The 17870-nt window shown below is 37.6% G+C and overlaps 1 protein-coding gene across 4 annotated transcripts in view; it reads right to left on the reverse strand.

Annotated features, from left to right (window-relative positions):
- The window catches only part of PPARG (peroxisome proliferator activated receptor gamma), a 173575-nt gene that overhangs the window by 36368 nt on the left and 119337 nt on the right, over nucleotides 1-17870 (reverse strand). For all 4 annotated transcript variants that reach the window (XM_074198542.1, XM_074198539.1, XM_074198541.1 and 1 more), the window contains exon 6: nucleotides 6049-6248. In XM_074198542.1, coding sequence (XP_074054643.1) covers nucleotides 6049-6248 — 200 coding nt within the window. The remainder of the gene's footprint in view (nucleotides 1-6048; nucleotides 6249-17870) is intronic.

Consider the following 17870-nt stretch of genomic DNA (forward strand, 5'->3'; position numbering starts at 1 on the left):
CGATCTCTACTTTCATAAGTCCTGGCCAAAAGATAACAGAACAACACCCTGGAGATTGACTTGACCAAAAGAACACATGATTGTGTCAATAAAGAATGAACTGCTAGTCTTTTTAGAAATGACTTTCTGGTTTTCCTCTCCCATATTCCTCCCTTTGCAAGTACTTCATTCTCCTGCTGTCTCATCTGATTTTGCAGGATATCAAGAAAGCAAGATGCCAAACAGTTCTTCTGCTTTAGCCTTGGCTGTTTGGGGAATAAGCTCTTTTTCAGATCGCCTCCCTCCTGCTTCCATGACTCTCACTCTACGTGAGCTCTCCCCTCCCCAAGGCATTCTCAATGGGAGTCTGATCTGCAAAGGTCAAGGCTCTTCCACTTGGGTCCTAGAATTTCCAAGGGACTAGGTAATCTTTTTCATTTTTTGCCTTGAAAAGAAAAGCTCACAATGGGTCATTAGTATCCCAAATTGTCAGCACTGGTTCATTGTCAAAGGATTTACCTGGAGTGAGTTTTAAAAATGAAATGAGTTGGGTCTGTTCTATGTAACCCTCAGATAAGTCTAGGGGAGCTGAGGAGCAGTTAGTTGTGTTAACTGAAATTTTAGATGACTGAGCAAATTTCAAGAATAACAATAAATGGCATAGATCTAGTTCTTCAAGGTTTGGAAAGCATTTGACATACAGTATTTCATCTTATCCTAATGATAACCCTGTGAAATAATAATATTACTCCAATTATAAAGATGAGGAAACCAAGGTTCAAAGAAGAGACAACACTTAGAGCAGTAGATGTAGCATTGGACCTGAAATCAAGATCTGAGTTCAAATCCTTCCTCAGATACTTAGTATCCTCACACAACTTAGTAGTTGTGTGACTTTGAACAAGTCCCTTAACCGTTTGCCCTAATTTCCTCATCTGTAAAATGGGGATAATAATAGATTCTCCTCAGAGTTGCTGTGAAATGAGATAGTTGTAAAGTGCTGTGCAAACCTAAAAGTATTATATAAACACTAGCTATTATGAAAGTTAAATAACTGTTTCAGGGTCATATAACTAGTAAGTTTCCAGGGGAAGATTTAAACCCAATTCCTTCTGACTCCAAGTATAGCTCTGTACTCTCCACCATGTTACATTCTCTAGTATTGCTATCATTGCTTTTCCTCTTGTCATTCCCCCAGAAGCTGTAGATTCTCTCTGACTGTAGATGGTGTTAGTAGGTCTGAGATGGGAGACAACTGAACAGGCTAGGGCTTCTGTAAGATTGCTTGGTCCTAGACAAGTCCAGAAAGCAAATGGAATTTTCTTTAGGATTTTTCTATTTTTCCATTGAGCATCCTTCATTCTGTTTCTTGGCCTCCACCTTAACCCTCTTGTTATCATTGGACTATGATAAAAATCATCTAAGGGAGCATAGGGCATGTAAACATTTTCATAGGAAACCTCTTCTAAAATCAAAGGAGGGGCAGCTAGGTGGCGTAGTGAATAAAGCACCGGCCCTGGAGTCAGGAGTACCTGGGTTCAAATCCGGTCTCAGACACTTAATAATTACCTAGCTGTGTGGCCTTGGGCAAGCCACTTAACCCCGTTTGCCTTGCAAAAACCTAAAAAAAAGTGATAAAATCAAAGGATCGCTAATTACTAAAAATGCAATTTCAGGCTCTGTGACAGGTGATGGGTAAAAAGATTTTTAATATGGGGCCTCCCTAGTGTCTTTCAAATGGCAACACTAGGTTCTTGGCTAGTTAGTCTATTCTGGCCCTTCTAGAATATCCAATATGGTGTGAAAAAGAAGAAGAAAAAGGATAAAGGGATGAGGGGATAAAACTTATGAATGGAATTAGGAGAAAAGCAAAAATGTATACAACACTGGGTCATCTCACATCCTTAAGTCCTATTTCTATTAGTTCTTCCTTCTCTTCCCATCCAGAAACCAAAGGATGCCAGGATTGACTTATTTACTGCCTTTTTTTCTTAATAATGACTCTTGGAGCTTGAATTAAATTTCCTTTGAGCAGAGCTTGAGAAGCACTCAATACTTGATTGATCACACTTTCCAAAATGCAAACTATAGATTGCCTTCCACCCCATGATAGTCAGATAGTAGAACTCCCATATAGTTATTTGTGAATCTTTTTTTAAAATCATATATCCCTTCTCTTCACACTCAATTTGGATCAATGTATACCATGGAAACAATGTAAAGACTGACAGATTGATCTTCTGTGGGGGTGGGGGAAGGGAAGTTAGATTAGGGGAAAAATTGTAAAACTCAAAATAAAATCTTTAATTTAAAAAAATAAAATGGTATATCCTTTACAAAAATTATAATTTTGGTTAAACAAATGATCATTTGATTTATTTGTGATGCAAGTTCAATATTTCACATGGATTGGTTGTGCCAATCTAATTTTATCACTGACACTATGGGAAGTCAATTAGCCTAGCCAAACCCATCATTACTGTTAACTCAACTACTTGGAAATAGGTATTCATTGAGAAAGAGGTTGAAGTCAATGGGATGACTGTGCCTCAATTAATTTTATACTTGTGTTTGCAAAAGACAATATATCCCATATCCTATATTACTTAACTGAGTGAGATAAAGGAAGCACCAAAAGGAACTACTTCTTGGTCTTGCTTCCCTTGATGCATTTCTAGGCACTCTAGGATCTGACAAATTCTGCTTTTCTGTAAGGCATTACCAATAAGGAATCATCAGAAAATTTCCCCAATGTATGGCTCTTTTTTTAAAACATATTTTTCTGGCTCACTTCTAGATCCTAAGAAAAGGAGGCAAACCTGTCTACTCTAGGTAATAGAGTCCGTGAATTCTCACAAGCATTTCTTCTCCACATATGGCCACACAGAACACCAGGGGGCTCTGTCTTTAACCAACCTTACTCCTAAAGCTACATCTAAACAATAACAATCCAAACCCAAACATATTGGAGACATTTATCCCAATGGACAAGATATATAAATGTGATGTCCATGGAGTCTGAGTTTGGCTCAGGTTTGGCTTGTGTCATGGAATAACCAAATGTAATCGAATCATGGGCTTTGGCCATACCTTCCCCTTTCCTGCTCCCTTCTTCCTAAGGCAAATCAGTATTGACTCATTTGCATGTTTAATCTAGACAACTCAACCACTAGTTTTTTCTTTTGACAAAATGACCTTATAATTACAGGTTGCTTTTCCCTTGAAGATGATTTCTGGTTTGAGCCAAATCATATGTCATATTATTTATTTAAGCCCCAATTTTCTCATCTGTAAAATGAGGGGCCTGAACTATATGATCTCTAAGGGTCCTTTCCTTAAGGGTAGTTCGGTAGAGCAGTGGATAGTGCATAGGGCTTTCTAGACTTGTCTGAGGTCAGACCTCAGTTCAAATCTGGCCTCAGACATTAGCTGTGTGAATCCTGGGCAAGTCATTTAACCCTGTATGCCCCAGTTTCCTTTTCTGTAAAATGAGCTAGAGAAGAAGATGACAAAGTCCTCCAGTATCTTTGCCAAGAAAACTCCAAATGGGGTCACAAAGAGTTGATCGCAATTGAAAAGACTAGACAACAACAGAAGGGTCCTTCCTGCCCCATAGGGTTTCAAGATCTATACCTGAAAGGGATTTTAAAGGACAATTACCTGAGAGACCAATGCCCATATTTTGCTAATGAACAAACTATAAACTAAAGAGCTTATGTATTTTGTTGAAGGTCACACAGCTTATCAGTAGAAGAGTCAAGTTTCAGATCAGATGACTCCAAATGCAGTTCCCTATCTTTTATATTATGGTCCCTTCTTGGCTCCAAGTTCTGGGTTCTAGACACTAATTGGGCTCAAGGAGCTATGCCTATTGGACAGTTTTTTCATCCCACTAAGATAAAATAATGATGATTCTCATTTATATAGTGTTTTACAAAGATTTTTTTTAAGCCTCCAAAGGATGTTGAAACTGAGGCTCAGAGATATTAAAAGACTTGCTCAGGGTCACATAGTATATGTCATATCTAGCCAGGATTCAAATCCAAGCCATTCTTTCTCCAAGTTGAACCTTCCCATTCCCTTCCCTTTCCTCCACTATACCGTACTACCTCATCTGAGCTAGGTAAGTTTGTCTATTGGAAGATCATGATTAAAAATAAATGGCTTTAAGAGAGTCACCTTAAAATTTCAGTTTTTAGTGAGGATGCCCCATGATTTTTTACCAGTTTGAGCATGTTCAGCATGTGGATACCTCTAGGAGATGGTTAGATTTTTGGCTGTGCCTTAGCTGCTCTCCAGTTTCCAATTAAACACTGAGGTAGCTTAATTTTTGAGGTCCTATGATTTTATTGAATATAATATTTCTGTAGTACTAAAAATGGCATTTTTGCCACACTAGGATGTGTTCAAGCAGTTTGTTGAATAGAACTGATTTGAATGTTGGCTGGTTCCTTGTTATTCCCAGGAAACAACTTTGGCTCTTGGAGAATTTTCCTTAATCACTATTTTCCTCTTGCTCATTAAAGGTGTTCCATCCTGGGTTATCAAGTCAATGAGAATGTGAGTCTTTCTGGTGATTGAAAAACCATTGCAATGGCCCAAGGCACAAGGGTCAAAGTCTGTGGACTGCCACAGAAAGTTAGAGCAAGGAGAGAACTCAGATAACCAATTCGAGACAAGGAGGGAAAAACTGTTTCTTTAGAGTGGGAAGATCTGGGCTGCTTTGTCATTTTCTAATCATGCTGGGCCTTAATCTCCACATTTCTAAGGTGAAAGGGATATACTAGGTCACCCCTAGGATCCCAGTCAGCTCGAAATCTATGATCTCATAAATTAATCCCTGCATTTTACAGTTGGGGAAACTGGGACCCCAGAAAGGAGATTTGTTTAAGATCATGAACTAGTTAGGCTATACTTCTAGGTCTAGAACCTAGGAATGGTAGCTTCCTACTCAAGCTCCCTTTTCATATTTTCATGTTTTCTACCTAATTCCAGGCTCCCAGCCTTTGAAAGTGAATGATTTTTCTAATAGCACTCTGGCTTTCAGTCCTCCAGATATAACTGATGAAGCACCCCAAGGAATGGATGGTAGTATAAAAGTTAGGAAGCACTTTTATGCTTCATTTTTATATTTTATGTTAGTCCATTCTAGGAATTTTTCTGAGAAGCATGATATAGGTTGCATGCTTTATTTTTATTTATTTATTTATTTTAGGTTTTTGCAAGGCAAATGGGGTTAAGTGGCTTGCCCAAGGCCACACAGCTAGGTAATTATTAAGTGTCTGAGATTGGATTTGAACCCAGGTACTCCTGACTCCAGGGCTGGTGCTCTATCCACTGCGCCACTTAGCCACCCTGGTTGCATGCTTTAAAAAAAAAAACTTGGTATCTTTCATTTTTCACTTTCAATTTTCCATCAACTATATTTCCCAATCTCTGCCTCTCAGGGAGTTATTCTTGATAGAGAAATTCTTTTTGATATTGTTGCTACAATCTAAGGATTGTCTCTTTTGCAATGATCACTCTTCTATGCAACAAGAAAGTATAATTAAGCAAAATGAGTTGCCCCCCCCCAATGTATCTAACCTGTTTGACAGCACATACCTCATTCTGTACCTGTGGACCATCACCTTTCTGTGGAGAGGAGGAAGGTAGAACTAATACTTTGCGAAGGCCCTTGCTCAGTTCCTGCTTAAAGTGATATCATGGCTAAGTCTTTTGTCATCCAGGAAAGAGATGACCATATATCCCAACTGAAGAAAAGGGATGGATGAATGGGATTCTTTTCTTAAGGTTAAGCTGACCTATGAAAATTAGACGTTAGTTCTCAAGGATTTTGTAAGGTGAACTTGGATTTCCCCTTCCCTTTTTCTACGTGTTTACTTACCCTATCTAAAAATATTTCCTGTATTCATACTCAGTTTGAAATATGTAACAGCCAAGAGCAAAAGGGTATTGTGTATGTATGTGTACGTGTGTGTGTGTGTATGTGTGTGATCGTGGTAAATCATTTACTCAAAGGAAAGAGAAAAACCGCCCCACCAATGAAGATAGCAAAAGAGAACTAACTGATTTGTCTGTCGTCTTTCCTGTCAAGATCGCCCTCGCCTTGGCTTTGGTCAGAGGGAAGGACTTTATGTATGAGTCATACAGATGTTTTGCCAGGGCCCGTAGATCAGCAGACTCGGGGTTCAGCTGGTCGATATCACTGGAGATCTCGGCCAACAGCTTCTCCTTCTCGGCCTGTGGCATCCGCCCAAACCTGATCGCTGCAGAGGAAGAAGGAATGACAGAATGAATCATTGTGTTTCTGGTACTCATAATGTTCTCCTCTTTCAGTCCTCATAAACTACCCCCCCCCAAATCTGGGGCTCTGGTTTCTTTCAATGGCCTTTCCAGAATTGCTATTTCACTGGAGTGCCACAAACAATAAATAATGATCAATTATTGGACTCATTGACTGTAAAAAATATGCATACATACATATGTATGTAATATGTGTTTGTATATGAATGCAATAATGAATTGTTATTTATGTATATGTGTCTCTATGTGCATATTTACACATACACATTTTAAATACACACACATACACACACACACACACACACACACAAACAGTGAGAGAGACAGAGAACCAAAGAAGAAAAGAGAAAGAGAGAGGAGAGACAGACAGATGGATAGAGAGAAAGACAGAGAGTGAAAGAGACAGAGAAGGGGAGAGAGTATAAAAGAAGGAAAACAGTGTGGTCTAACTCCCTGATCTTGCTGATGAGGGGTCCAAGGTCTAGACAAGGGCCCTGACATGCCCAAGCTTACAAAAGTTGGAAGCTCAAGACTGGGAATTGAACCAGGGTCTGACTCCAAATCTAGTGTGGTTTTTACCTTGAGGGTCAAATACAAATTCTTTCATTTGGCATTTCCACCCTTCTGGCCTTATTACACCCCCTGCTTTTACATACCCACTGTCCATCCAGCCAAAACAGCCTCCTCAAACAGGGTCCATCTCCAAACTTCACCCCTTTACACTAACTCTTCCAGGGCTCTTTCCTTCTACCTCCCAGAAGTTTCCTTTTCTTCTGAGTTTAAGTCAAATCCCACTTTCTTCATAACATTTTTCCTGATTCCTCCCTACCCCAAATTACCTAGAATTTATATATTTATTCAATACAGATTTTGGAGACACAAATATACCTGCATACCCAAACACATGTGAGTATATATACAAAACATACATTTATGCAAACACAAATATGTCATCCCCTACTCTAAGCTTGAAGGCAGCGACTAATTCCCTTTGTCTCCCCAGAGTCATTGACCATTGTCCTGCACACAGTAGGCTCTTAATAATTTCTGGATTGTCTGACTGATTACACCATGCTTCTTCTGAATAAATATGGATCAAGTGCCAGCTCAGGGCAAAGTATTGTGACAAACTTTTGTGTGGGACCCCAAGGTATTGCTGCAAGTTCTGACAGAAGGGGAGAGTAGTCCATGGATCCTCACCCGAATGCACAGGCTATGTTTTTGGGTCTAAAGGAATGTTACTCTTCTCGCATTTGGGCCCTGTAACTAGGGTTAAATAACAATATATTTTTTTCAAGGGTGGGAGGAAGTTTAGAAGAAAGAAAGGAAGAGCCATTTGAGAGGAAGTGGGGGCCTAGGGTAGAGGCAGAACGATCCATTTGCAACCCGTCCAAATTCTGGTACCTTCTTTTCCATTGTAAGGCCTTCCCTTGCACAGCATTTCTTAACCACTAATTTGGGACTACATATTTTAGACTGCATCTTGTTTCTGTAATAAGTTTTGGATTGCCTCTTGATATTACATATTATTAAGCCAGAAATAACATTTCCATCAAAAATGACAATAATCTGAGGCATGTGATGAGTGGAAAGAGCTCTCTGAGGGTCAGGGAGTCTCAGTACTAGTCTCTGGCTTTATCATTGAGGAGTTCAATGACTCTGGTCAAGTCATTTTCCCTCTCTGTCTCAGATTCTTCATGGAAGTTGGGGGGAAGAATTATTCCTAAGGGCTTTCTCACCTCTTTTATGCTAAACCCAGTGGTTTTTACTACAAGGTTTCTCCTAAAGAAATAACCTCTTTGCATTTGGAAGATGCAAAACTAGAATTTCATCTCAAACCTGGCTTGTGCAAATGTCCATTTTAGTTTCCTCATCAAGAGAATGAAAGAGTTAGGACTAGATAGATGGTCCATAAGGCTTTTTCTAATTCTAAATCCTCCTCATTTCATGATACAAGTTTTGTTTCTTTTGGAAACCACCTTTTCCTCTGCTAAATTCTCAAAAAGAGGAGTCAAGAGGAAAGAGAAATTCATCCCACAGCTGAGATCACTTCTTATTCAATCATTTCTGTTATGTCCATGACCCCTTTGGGGGTTTTCCTGGCAAAGATCCTAGATGATTTACCATTTTCTTTTCCAGTTTGTTTTACAAATGAGGAAACTGAGGCAAACAGGGTGAAGTGACTTGCCCAGGGTCATACAGCTAGTAAGTATCTAAGGCTGGATTTGAACTCAGGTCCTCTTGACTGTAGTTCTTATATCCTATCCATGGAGCCACCTAGCTTCTCTTGAAATCTCTTAAATGAGCTTGTATTCAGACATTTCTTAATATGTTTCCTAGTCACAACTACCTTGTGTACTTTTAAAGCTAACAATTATATATATATATATATAAAATTTATTCTCTCTTGTTCCATTTCTGTTCAGTTCCATAGGGATGGTAGGTAAGTCTTCCTTGGAAGACAACAGGATGCCCAATGGGACGGTACATTCTCAATTCTGATTTTTAGGGTTTTAGGGAACAGATCCTACCAAAGTACCAAGTTTCATGAGAGTGAAAGGAAGCCAGATCATAGGGGAAAGCCATGGTGGCTAGAATAGGAGGTGACCCCAGAGATCATAAAATTCCAGGAGGAAACTGAAGCCTAGGGAAGGAAAGTGACAAATTTGATGTCACAGAAATAGTAATAGGAGAACTGGGATTTGAAATGAGATTCTCGGACTTTCTATCCTCTTCTTTCTCTTTCCCCCTTAGTACACCCACATCTCTGTTGTGGGCAAGATGATGAGGGAAACCAGCAGAGTGTACTGGGGAAAGAATTTTTTCATATTAGAAAAAAAAAGAAAGAAGTCTTAGAATTGACTGCCAGCCAAGATTGTGATACAGCAAGTAAATGTTGGTCAGGATGACCCACTGTTGGCTATTTCTAGACTTGTGTTGTGCAACAGAAAGAAATCTCAGCATTATTAAATTTCATGGTTTTTTGGGTCCAATAGTAGTCTTGTGGGATGGCTTTTTAAAGAATAACAGAGAGTAACATGGAAAAGGAAAAGGTGTTACTAAAATGCCACTAAAGAGGAAATAACAGGGAATTCTTGAATTTCAAGCTTTGGAAGAACTCTGAGAAATCCACTTGACTAATCCGTTTGTTTTCTAGAAGATAGAGCTAAAACCCAGAGAAGTTAATTGAATTCTCCAAGGTCATATAGCTAATTGTTGGCATCTCAGATTAGAGTCAAGGCTTCCTAACTCCTAAGGTGCTTTCTAGTAATCAAAATTGGCATCAGTCAAAAACTATAGGTATTTTACATTTTCTGGGAGTACTATTCTACTTTCCCCAAACTGATCATTTTGGGGGGATATCAAAGAGTTTCTTTTAACTACTATAAATCAATTATAAACATGGAATCTTTATATATTGATCTCTGAAAAACACTAAATCTTTGGAAATCAATTTTCTGCTACATTAGCTTTGGTTCCTATCAATGATAAAGTAGGCTATTTGAGAAAAAGATCTGAAAGTTTCAGTAGCCTAAAAACTCCAAATTAGTCTATCATGTGACTTTTCACCAAAAAAATGAATTCAATCTTAGGCTGAAGGAAGAAACTGGTCAGACCATATCTGTGGTCCTTGTTCAAGTCTGGACATCACACTGTAGGAAGGACATGGATATAGGTCTGAAGATTGTTCTATATGAGGACCATGTGATGTTAAACTAGGAGAAGTAAAGATTCGGGGGAAGTGGGAGTTACCTTCAGATTATCTGATAGTCTATCCTCTGAAGGATTTGAAATGTTCTGCTGCCTCCAGAAGGAATAACTTCAATGTGCAAAGAAATAAGATTTTATCTTGATGTAAAGAAAAGCTTCCTAATAATTAAGGCAAGAATGGGTTGCCTCAGAATTAGTGGGTTTTCCCTTCACTAGAGAACTTCAAGGAGAGGTTGGAAGATCCCATGATGGGGAAAGGCTGAGGAAGGATTGCATGAAATGAACTCAGAATGTGCCCAACACTGATTCTTCTTTATTGCTTATGCAACAAATTAAGTACAATTAACTTAATCTTGATTTTACCACTATCTTTATCATCCTGGGCAAGTATCTTAACCTCTTTGGGCTTCAGTTTTCTTGTCTGTAAAATGATAATCCCTAACACCCTTATTATTTTAACATTCTATGATCTATGAACTATCTATAGGTATAATGAATTACAGCTGTAATTTTTAACTGTTGTAAACCCGAAGTCTACTATAGAATAGGGTTATAATCTTCCTAGAAAGATCAAATTTGCACCCAAAGTGGAGAGAATACTGAAATTGAAGGGAAAATGAAAGATATTTTTTTAAGTCTATGCATTTAAAGGAATGGACAAAAGCATTACTATTTTTATCTTGCTTTCCTTAAAGATGTTATTACTCCTTTCAAAGAAACAAGATTTCCAGAGGTGAAAAGGCACAAAAGGTGCCCCCCCCACTGCAAAATCTTCATGCATTTTTGAAAGAAGTGGAGTGATGAATGTTTTCCTTACCCCTGCCTCTACCTGGCTCCCCTGTTTTTGTTTACAGGGTTCTGGTGCAACTATCTTAGTTTTAGGGCATCTCTGGGGTGGAAGGGTTAGGAAACTACACACACCCCTGAGTATTTTCTCACAGGTCCAAATACATAGCCTGACAGAACCCTTCTCAAATGGTCCCTGAAGCTTTTTTATGAAACCAACTTTCTCAAGTAATTCTGTATTGGATCTGATCTTATACCCACTTCTATGCACTGGGGTAGAAGGTAGAATCTTCTCTGGACTTCTTTATAAGTAAAGGTTCCTGTGCCCTGCCTGCATTTGGAAGTCGTGACTGATAGAAAAGACCTAGAGATCAGGAATAAGAGCGATGTCATTTTCTGTGAGTACCAACTGATGAAGTACCAAGAGATTCATGGTACAGTAGAAACATCACTGGCTTTGGTATTGGAGGAGCTGAGTTCAAATTTTATCTCTGTCCCTCCCCATGTGACCTTGGTTGAGTCACTGAATTTCTGTGTTCCTCTATTTCTTAATCTGTAAAATGATAGGCTGTTTGGACTAATTTTGCCCAATTTGAGTTTTAGCTTTATGGCTCTAGGAATCAAACAAAACACTCCTAGCCTTTAATTGGATCAATTAAACACTTCAGCAACCAATAATTAAGAGCTTACTATGTGGGAAGAACTGAAGTTTCAACACCTACTTACCCCATAATATGTCAAAAATAGTGTTCACTGACTAAGAAGAAAATGGGAAAAAAGCCTCTGATCTCAAAGAACTTTTATTCTATTGGCTTAAATAAGGTTTTCTAGGTAGGAACTGGAGGAGAGGGGAAGAGGTAATCTAGGAAGAAGAGTGAGGCAGTACAAGACTAGAAACCAGGAAAATTGAATTCTAGGCTTAACTTTACTGCTAATGAGTGGCAGACAAATGAAATCACTTTCTGTGCTTCAATATCCCTATACTTGCAAAATGGGGGAATTGGGCAAGATCATATCCTTTTTTTAAAGAACAGTTTTATTTAAAGTTTTAAGTTCCAAATCTATCTCTTCCATCCCTCCTCCCTTATTCTTGAGATGGTATACAATCAGATACAGATTCTATATCTGCAATTATGTAGAACATTTCCATACCAGTCATTTTGTACAGAAGTCTTGATTAAAAGAAAAAAATGAAAGAATGAAAGTGGAAAATAGCATGTTTCAAAAAATGATATTCAAACAATATTAATTTTTTCCTTTGGAGGCGGATAGTATATTTCACCACTAATTCCTTGGGATTGTCTTGGATCATTGCATTGCTGAGAATAGCCAAGTCATTTACAGATTCCCATTATACAATATTGTTATTACTGCATACCATTCTCCTTCCCATTCCATTACAATCAGATACCAGTTTGTTTAGTCATTCCTCAGTCAAGGGGCATCCCATCAATTTCTAATTCTTATCCGCAACAAAAAAGAGGATGTGTATATATATATATATATATATATATATATATATATATATATATAATATATATGTAATATATATATATACACACACACACATATATAAATATGTATTCTATGCATTACGAATTGGTCCTTCCCCCTTTTATTTTGAATGTCTTTGAGTTACTGATCTAGTTTACTCTCCAGAATGGTTGGATCAGTTCACAACTTCATCAACAATGCATTAGTGTCCCAGTTTTCCCATATCACTTCCAATAGTCAACATTTTCCTTTTTTTTCATGTTAAACATTCAGAAAGGTGCAACATGGTCCCTCTGCTGTTTTATTTTGCATTTCACTAGTAAATAGTGATTTTGAGAATTTTTTCATATAACTATTGATAGTTATGATTTCTTTATCTGAAAACTGATTGTTTATATCCCTTGGTCATTTATCAATTGAGGAATGACTTATATTTTTATAAATTTGACCCAGTTCTCTATATATTTGAGAAATGAGGCTTTTATTGGACATATTTGGTACAAAATCCCCCCTCTCCCTTTTCTGGTTTTCTGCTTTCCTTATAATTTTGGTTGTACTGGTTTTGTTTGTATAAAAAACTTTTTAATTTTATAAAATCAAAACTATTTTATATAATTTAATATTCTTTGTATCTTCTTGGGTTCTAAATTCCTCCCTTATACATAAATCTGTTAAATAATCTACCCCATGCTCTCTTTGCTTATGATATCATTCTTTATGTGTAAATTATGTATCTACTTTGGCCTTTCCTTGGTATATGCTGTGAGATGTTGGTCTTTACCTAATTTCTGTTAAATTGTTTTCCAGTTTTCCCAGCAATATTGTTAAATAATGAGTTATTTCCCTAAAACCTTGAATTTTAGGGTTTACCATATACTAAATAACTATGATCATTTACTATAAGATAATTTGTACCTAATCTATTCCATTGAAACACCACTCTATCCTCAACTGGTAACTAATTATTCGATAATTAGCAATAAAATTTGAGGTCTGGCCTGGCTAGATTTTTTTTTTTTGATTCCCTTGATATCCTTGAGTTTTCCTTCCAAATGAATTTTGCTATTATTTTTTTAGCTCTATAAAATAATTTTTCCTAGTTTTATTGGAATAGCACTGAATAGATTAATTTAGGTAGAATTGTCATTTTTGTTATATTGACTTAGTCTTACACATAAGCAATTAGTATTTTCCCAATTGTTTAGATATGATTTCATTTGTGGGAAGTGTTTTAATTACAGTTGTGTCCAAAAATTTCCAGGATTTGACTTGGCAGGAGTACTTTATATTGTCTACAGTGATTTTAAATGGAATTTCTCTATTTCTTGCTGCTAGACTTTGTTGGTAATACATGGAAATGCTGATGATTTATATGGGTTTATTTTGTATCCCACAACTTTGCTAAAGTTGTTAATAATTTGAAGTAGATTTTTAGTTGTTTTTCTAGGATTTACTAAGTATAACATCATATCATCTGTGAAGAATGATAGTTTTGTTTCCTTATTGTCTATTCTAATTTCTTTAATTTCTTTTTCTTCTTTTATTGCTATGGCTAACATTTCTAATTCAATATTAAATAACAAAGGTGATAATGGGCATCCTCACTTCACCCCTGATAGTACTGGGAAGGTTTCTAACTTATCTTCATTACAGATAATGTTTACTTTTTGATGGTTTTAGATAAAAGATTATTTCCAAATGTTTTTCCACTGTTAAAATTCTGATACACATTGCTCCTGAGAACTAACAGACATAAGGTATGGGGGAAGGAGAAGAGAAAAGAAAGAGAGGAGAGAAAATTTAACACATTTTTTTTCTCTTGGAGTCCTCCCCTTATTGCCAAAGAACAACTGATATGTGAGTTCAAAATCCAGGTTTAAGGTTCCAGGAGCTTTGTATTTGTGATTACTAATTACCTAGAAATATTTTACTTACTTTGGTTCAAAAAAAAAGGTCAATATTGCTATGCTCAATGAGCTAAGAATAGGTTTGGTAGATAAGTCATTAATCTCTTGTGAATGTGCATATGCACACACACACACACACACACACACACACTTTTATATAGCACACACTTAACAAAATCCATCTAGCTCACAATTGGCCAGAGACAGAGATTTCAGTATCATATACAATATACAAACTCCAAGCATGAGAGGCAGTTAAGCTGTACACTTTTGGGGTCTGTGAATAATACAAAGAAGAAAACTGACCCTATATTCAAACCTTTGCCTGGAAATGAGGGGAACCAGGAAGACAAATGATAATAAAATGAATTCTTAATAGAATAAGAGCAATAGGAAACATAGGGGACATGGACTAACATTAACCATTCTATTAAAGCATGTCAGTACAAATAGTGGACATGAAATGATGTCATATGCTTGACAATGAATAGGGAAATACCCCAAGTTTATTTTGTCCCCCTTTTTACATGTTTTGCTGGTTTTGAGTAGTCTCATCATGCAAACACAGGACTGGTGCAAAGCTCTGGTGAAGTTCATAGAGTTGCTGCCAATAAGCTGTTTTTCTACCTCTCTCTTGAGAAAGAAACTTGGGAATTGATGATGCAGTGTAAATGATTCCTTGCATGATTTGGCAATCAACAAGGTCTCATTTCTGAGCTCCTCCAAAATAAATCAAGAAGCAACCTCAAGACTAGCATTGTTATTTTTATATAGGAACAGGGATGGAGGGATAATATTTTTCTTAAATGGAAGGTAATGGATAGCTTGTGAGGTTAAGGGCAAGGTCAGACTACCTTGGAGGACATTCACTTATCTGGTGGCTGACTCCAGAAAGAGAGAAATGGGTGGTTGTAGTTTTGCTTGGTATCTCATCTCTATTAGCCCTAAATGGTAATAATAGGCATTGATCTAGACTGCAGCAAGGAGAGAATAAATATCCTGATGTTTAAATCTCCTGCCTAATAGTAGGCAGAGAGGAAAACAAACACTAATTACCTAGAGGATTTAATTTTTATTTCAATTAAGTCATCCCCCCTGCTCTATCCCCAGACAATTTAAAAGTAAACTGGATTCCTAATAGAATAAAAGCAATAGGATATATGAGAGGGAGGAAAGAATTAAACTTTAAAGCTTAAATTTTTGAGTGAGTTCCATTACCTTCAGTTCTCAATTAATCTTTCCCTTCCTCCCCCCAACTCCACTAATTATCCATGGAAAAATAGCATGACAGTAGATAGAAAGTTGGCCTGGGGTTCAAGTACTCTTTTTAAGACACACTAACTTTGTGACTGGGTAAATCACATAAACTAGTTATCCAAGAAATTATCGAAGATGATAAATTGCAGATGAGTTTCTATCTTCATTAGTGGAAGTATTTTCTTATTGGGAGTTCCCTTCTTCCCCAAAACGTTCTTGAGTTCTCAGAATCATAACAAGATGCATTACTCTCTAAGAAATCAGCCACTTAATAATTCCTGATATGATTGTAAAGAGTTAACAACTGATACCCTAAAGGAGCCCTAATAAAACCTGAGGATAACTTCGGTAGCTGCTTGTGATCATTTAGTGTTAAGGGGAAGATAGGAGCAAGGATAACAATTTACAAAGCGGGGCTAGAGATGTGGTTGAATTATCAGAAGTCACAGGTAAGGGGCAGCTAAATGGCGCAGTGGATAGAGCACTGACCCTGGTCAGGAGGACCTGAGTTCAAATCTGACCACTCAATTACCTAGCTGTGTGACCTTGGGCAAGTCACTTAACCCCACTGTCTTGCAAACCACCCCCCCCCCCAGAAAGAAAGAAGTCACACAGGTAATATATTAAAGCTTCTAGGAAAGACATAATTTGAGAGGTAGGAAATCACAGATGATGCTCTTCATTGGGTAGAAAGCTGACTTTGGAGCCCAGATGTCCCACTTCTGATATATTCCAAGAATCTGCCAAAGTCCCTAACTTCTGAGGGCTCTAGGAGTCTCTAAGACAATCACCACCATGCAGATACCTTAGAGGGAGTTTTCTCATCTGGGAATTCTCTGTGCCAAGGAAAATCAGAGATCAAATTCCTATCCACTATCCATTAAAAAGAGAATAGCAAAGGCTTGTGTGAATAATATTTATTTTTAATAAAAATAAATCATGGGAGGCTAGGTGGCACAGTGGATAGAGCACTGGCCCTAGAGTCAGGAGTACCTGGGTTCAAATCCGGTCTCAGACACTTAATAATTACCTAGCTGTGTGGCCTTGGGCAAGCCACTTAACCCCTTTGCCTAGCAAAAACCTAAAAAAAATAAAAAATAATAAAAATAAATCATGAGATTGGTTTCTCTGGTGACCAGCACTTCCTGAGAGTCACAAATATGGTGGATATTCCTATCAGTGTACATCAGTTTAAGAAACGAAGTTTTCCTAAGTGATTTCATGACAAGTCCAATAGACCAGGGTCACAGGGAGGACTCCAATCTCTGTCCCCCCTTTGAAGCTCTCTAACCTAAGAACCATGACCTAATGTTTATTCTTGCCGGAGTTGGAAGAGGAATGGGGTAGGCATGAATCAGCATGATACTCAGAATGTTGAAAAAGACCTTTTTAAAAGCCTCCATCCTATTGTTCAGATGACGACTACAAGAACAATACATATAGTACTCCTTAAGATTTTGCAAGGTGCTTGTCGTACATTATCTGATTTCATCCTCACAATAATCTTGGGAAATAGAGTAGATGTGATTATTATCATTCCTGTTTTTCAGTTGAGAAAATGGAGGCTAAGTGACTTGGTCAGGAATGTATAGGTAAAAACAGTCTGAAATGGACTCCAGCTAGTATCCTCCTGACTCCAAAGTCAACATTCTACAAAGGGCATCTGGCTGATGCAGTGGATTGAATACCCTGGAATCCAGAGGACCTTAATTCAAATCTGGTCTCAGACACTAAATAGCTGTGTGACCTTGGGCAAGTCACTTAATCCCAAATGCCTCAAAAAAAAAAAGAAGGAAAAAAAAGCTCTACCAAATTGAATCTTTTATGAAGGGACTAAGAGGATTCAAGTGACTTGCCTAGAGTGATGCCATTAACTAGTATGAGAGCCAAGATAAAAAACTAGTTTTTCTACAAATTAATGAATACATCTGTCCTGACTCTTAGTGGAAACCTTGTTTCAGTTCTTATGACATTTCTTTTGTAGGTTTAATGGATTAAGACCCCCACGGAGGTCACAGAAAAGCTCTGAGGAGGCCAAAGAGACCAGGTTCTACAGATAACCAAATAACAGTTTGGGAATGGTAGTAGGGATAAGTCTTTTGCCTTCACTTCCTGGGTTTTTCCTTCATATTCCACTGTTCACTGGCCTTTAAGACTAGGAGAGACCCTAAGGGTGAGATTGGTACTTTGGAGGTAAAAATACTTGTAGGATCATTAATCACAAGATAAACGACTAACTTTATTATTTTCTTCTCTCTCTCTCTCTCTCTCTCTCTCTCTCTCTCTCCCTCCCTCCCTCCCTCCCTCTCCTCTCTCTCCCTTTTTCTCTTTGGGAGGAAGAATAATACAGGGTTTGAATGTTCATTTGGAGGCTTATGGATGTCCATGAGATTTTAAAAAAAAGGATCAAAAACCACTTCTGAAGAGTGT

The sequence above is a fragment of the Macrotis lagotis genome, chromosome 8, assembly GCF_037893015.1.
Source record: "Macrotis lagotis isolate mMagLag1 chromosome 8, bilby.v1.9.chrom.fasta, whole genome shotgun sequence".
NCBI classification, from domain to species: domain Eukaryota; kingdom Metazoa; phylum Chordata; class Mammalia; order Peramelemorphia; family Peramelidae; genus Macrotis; species Macrotis lagotis.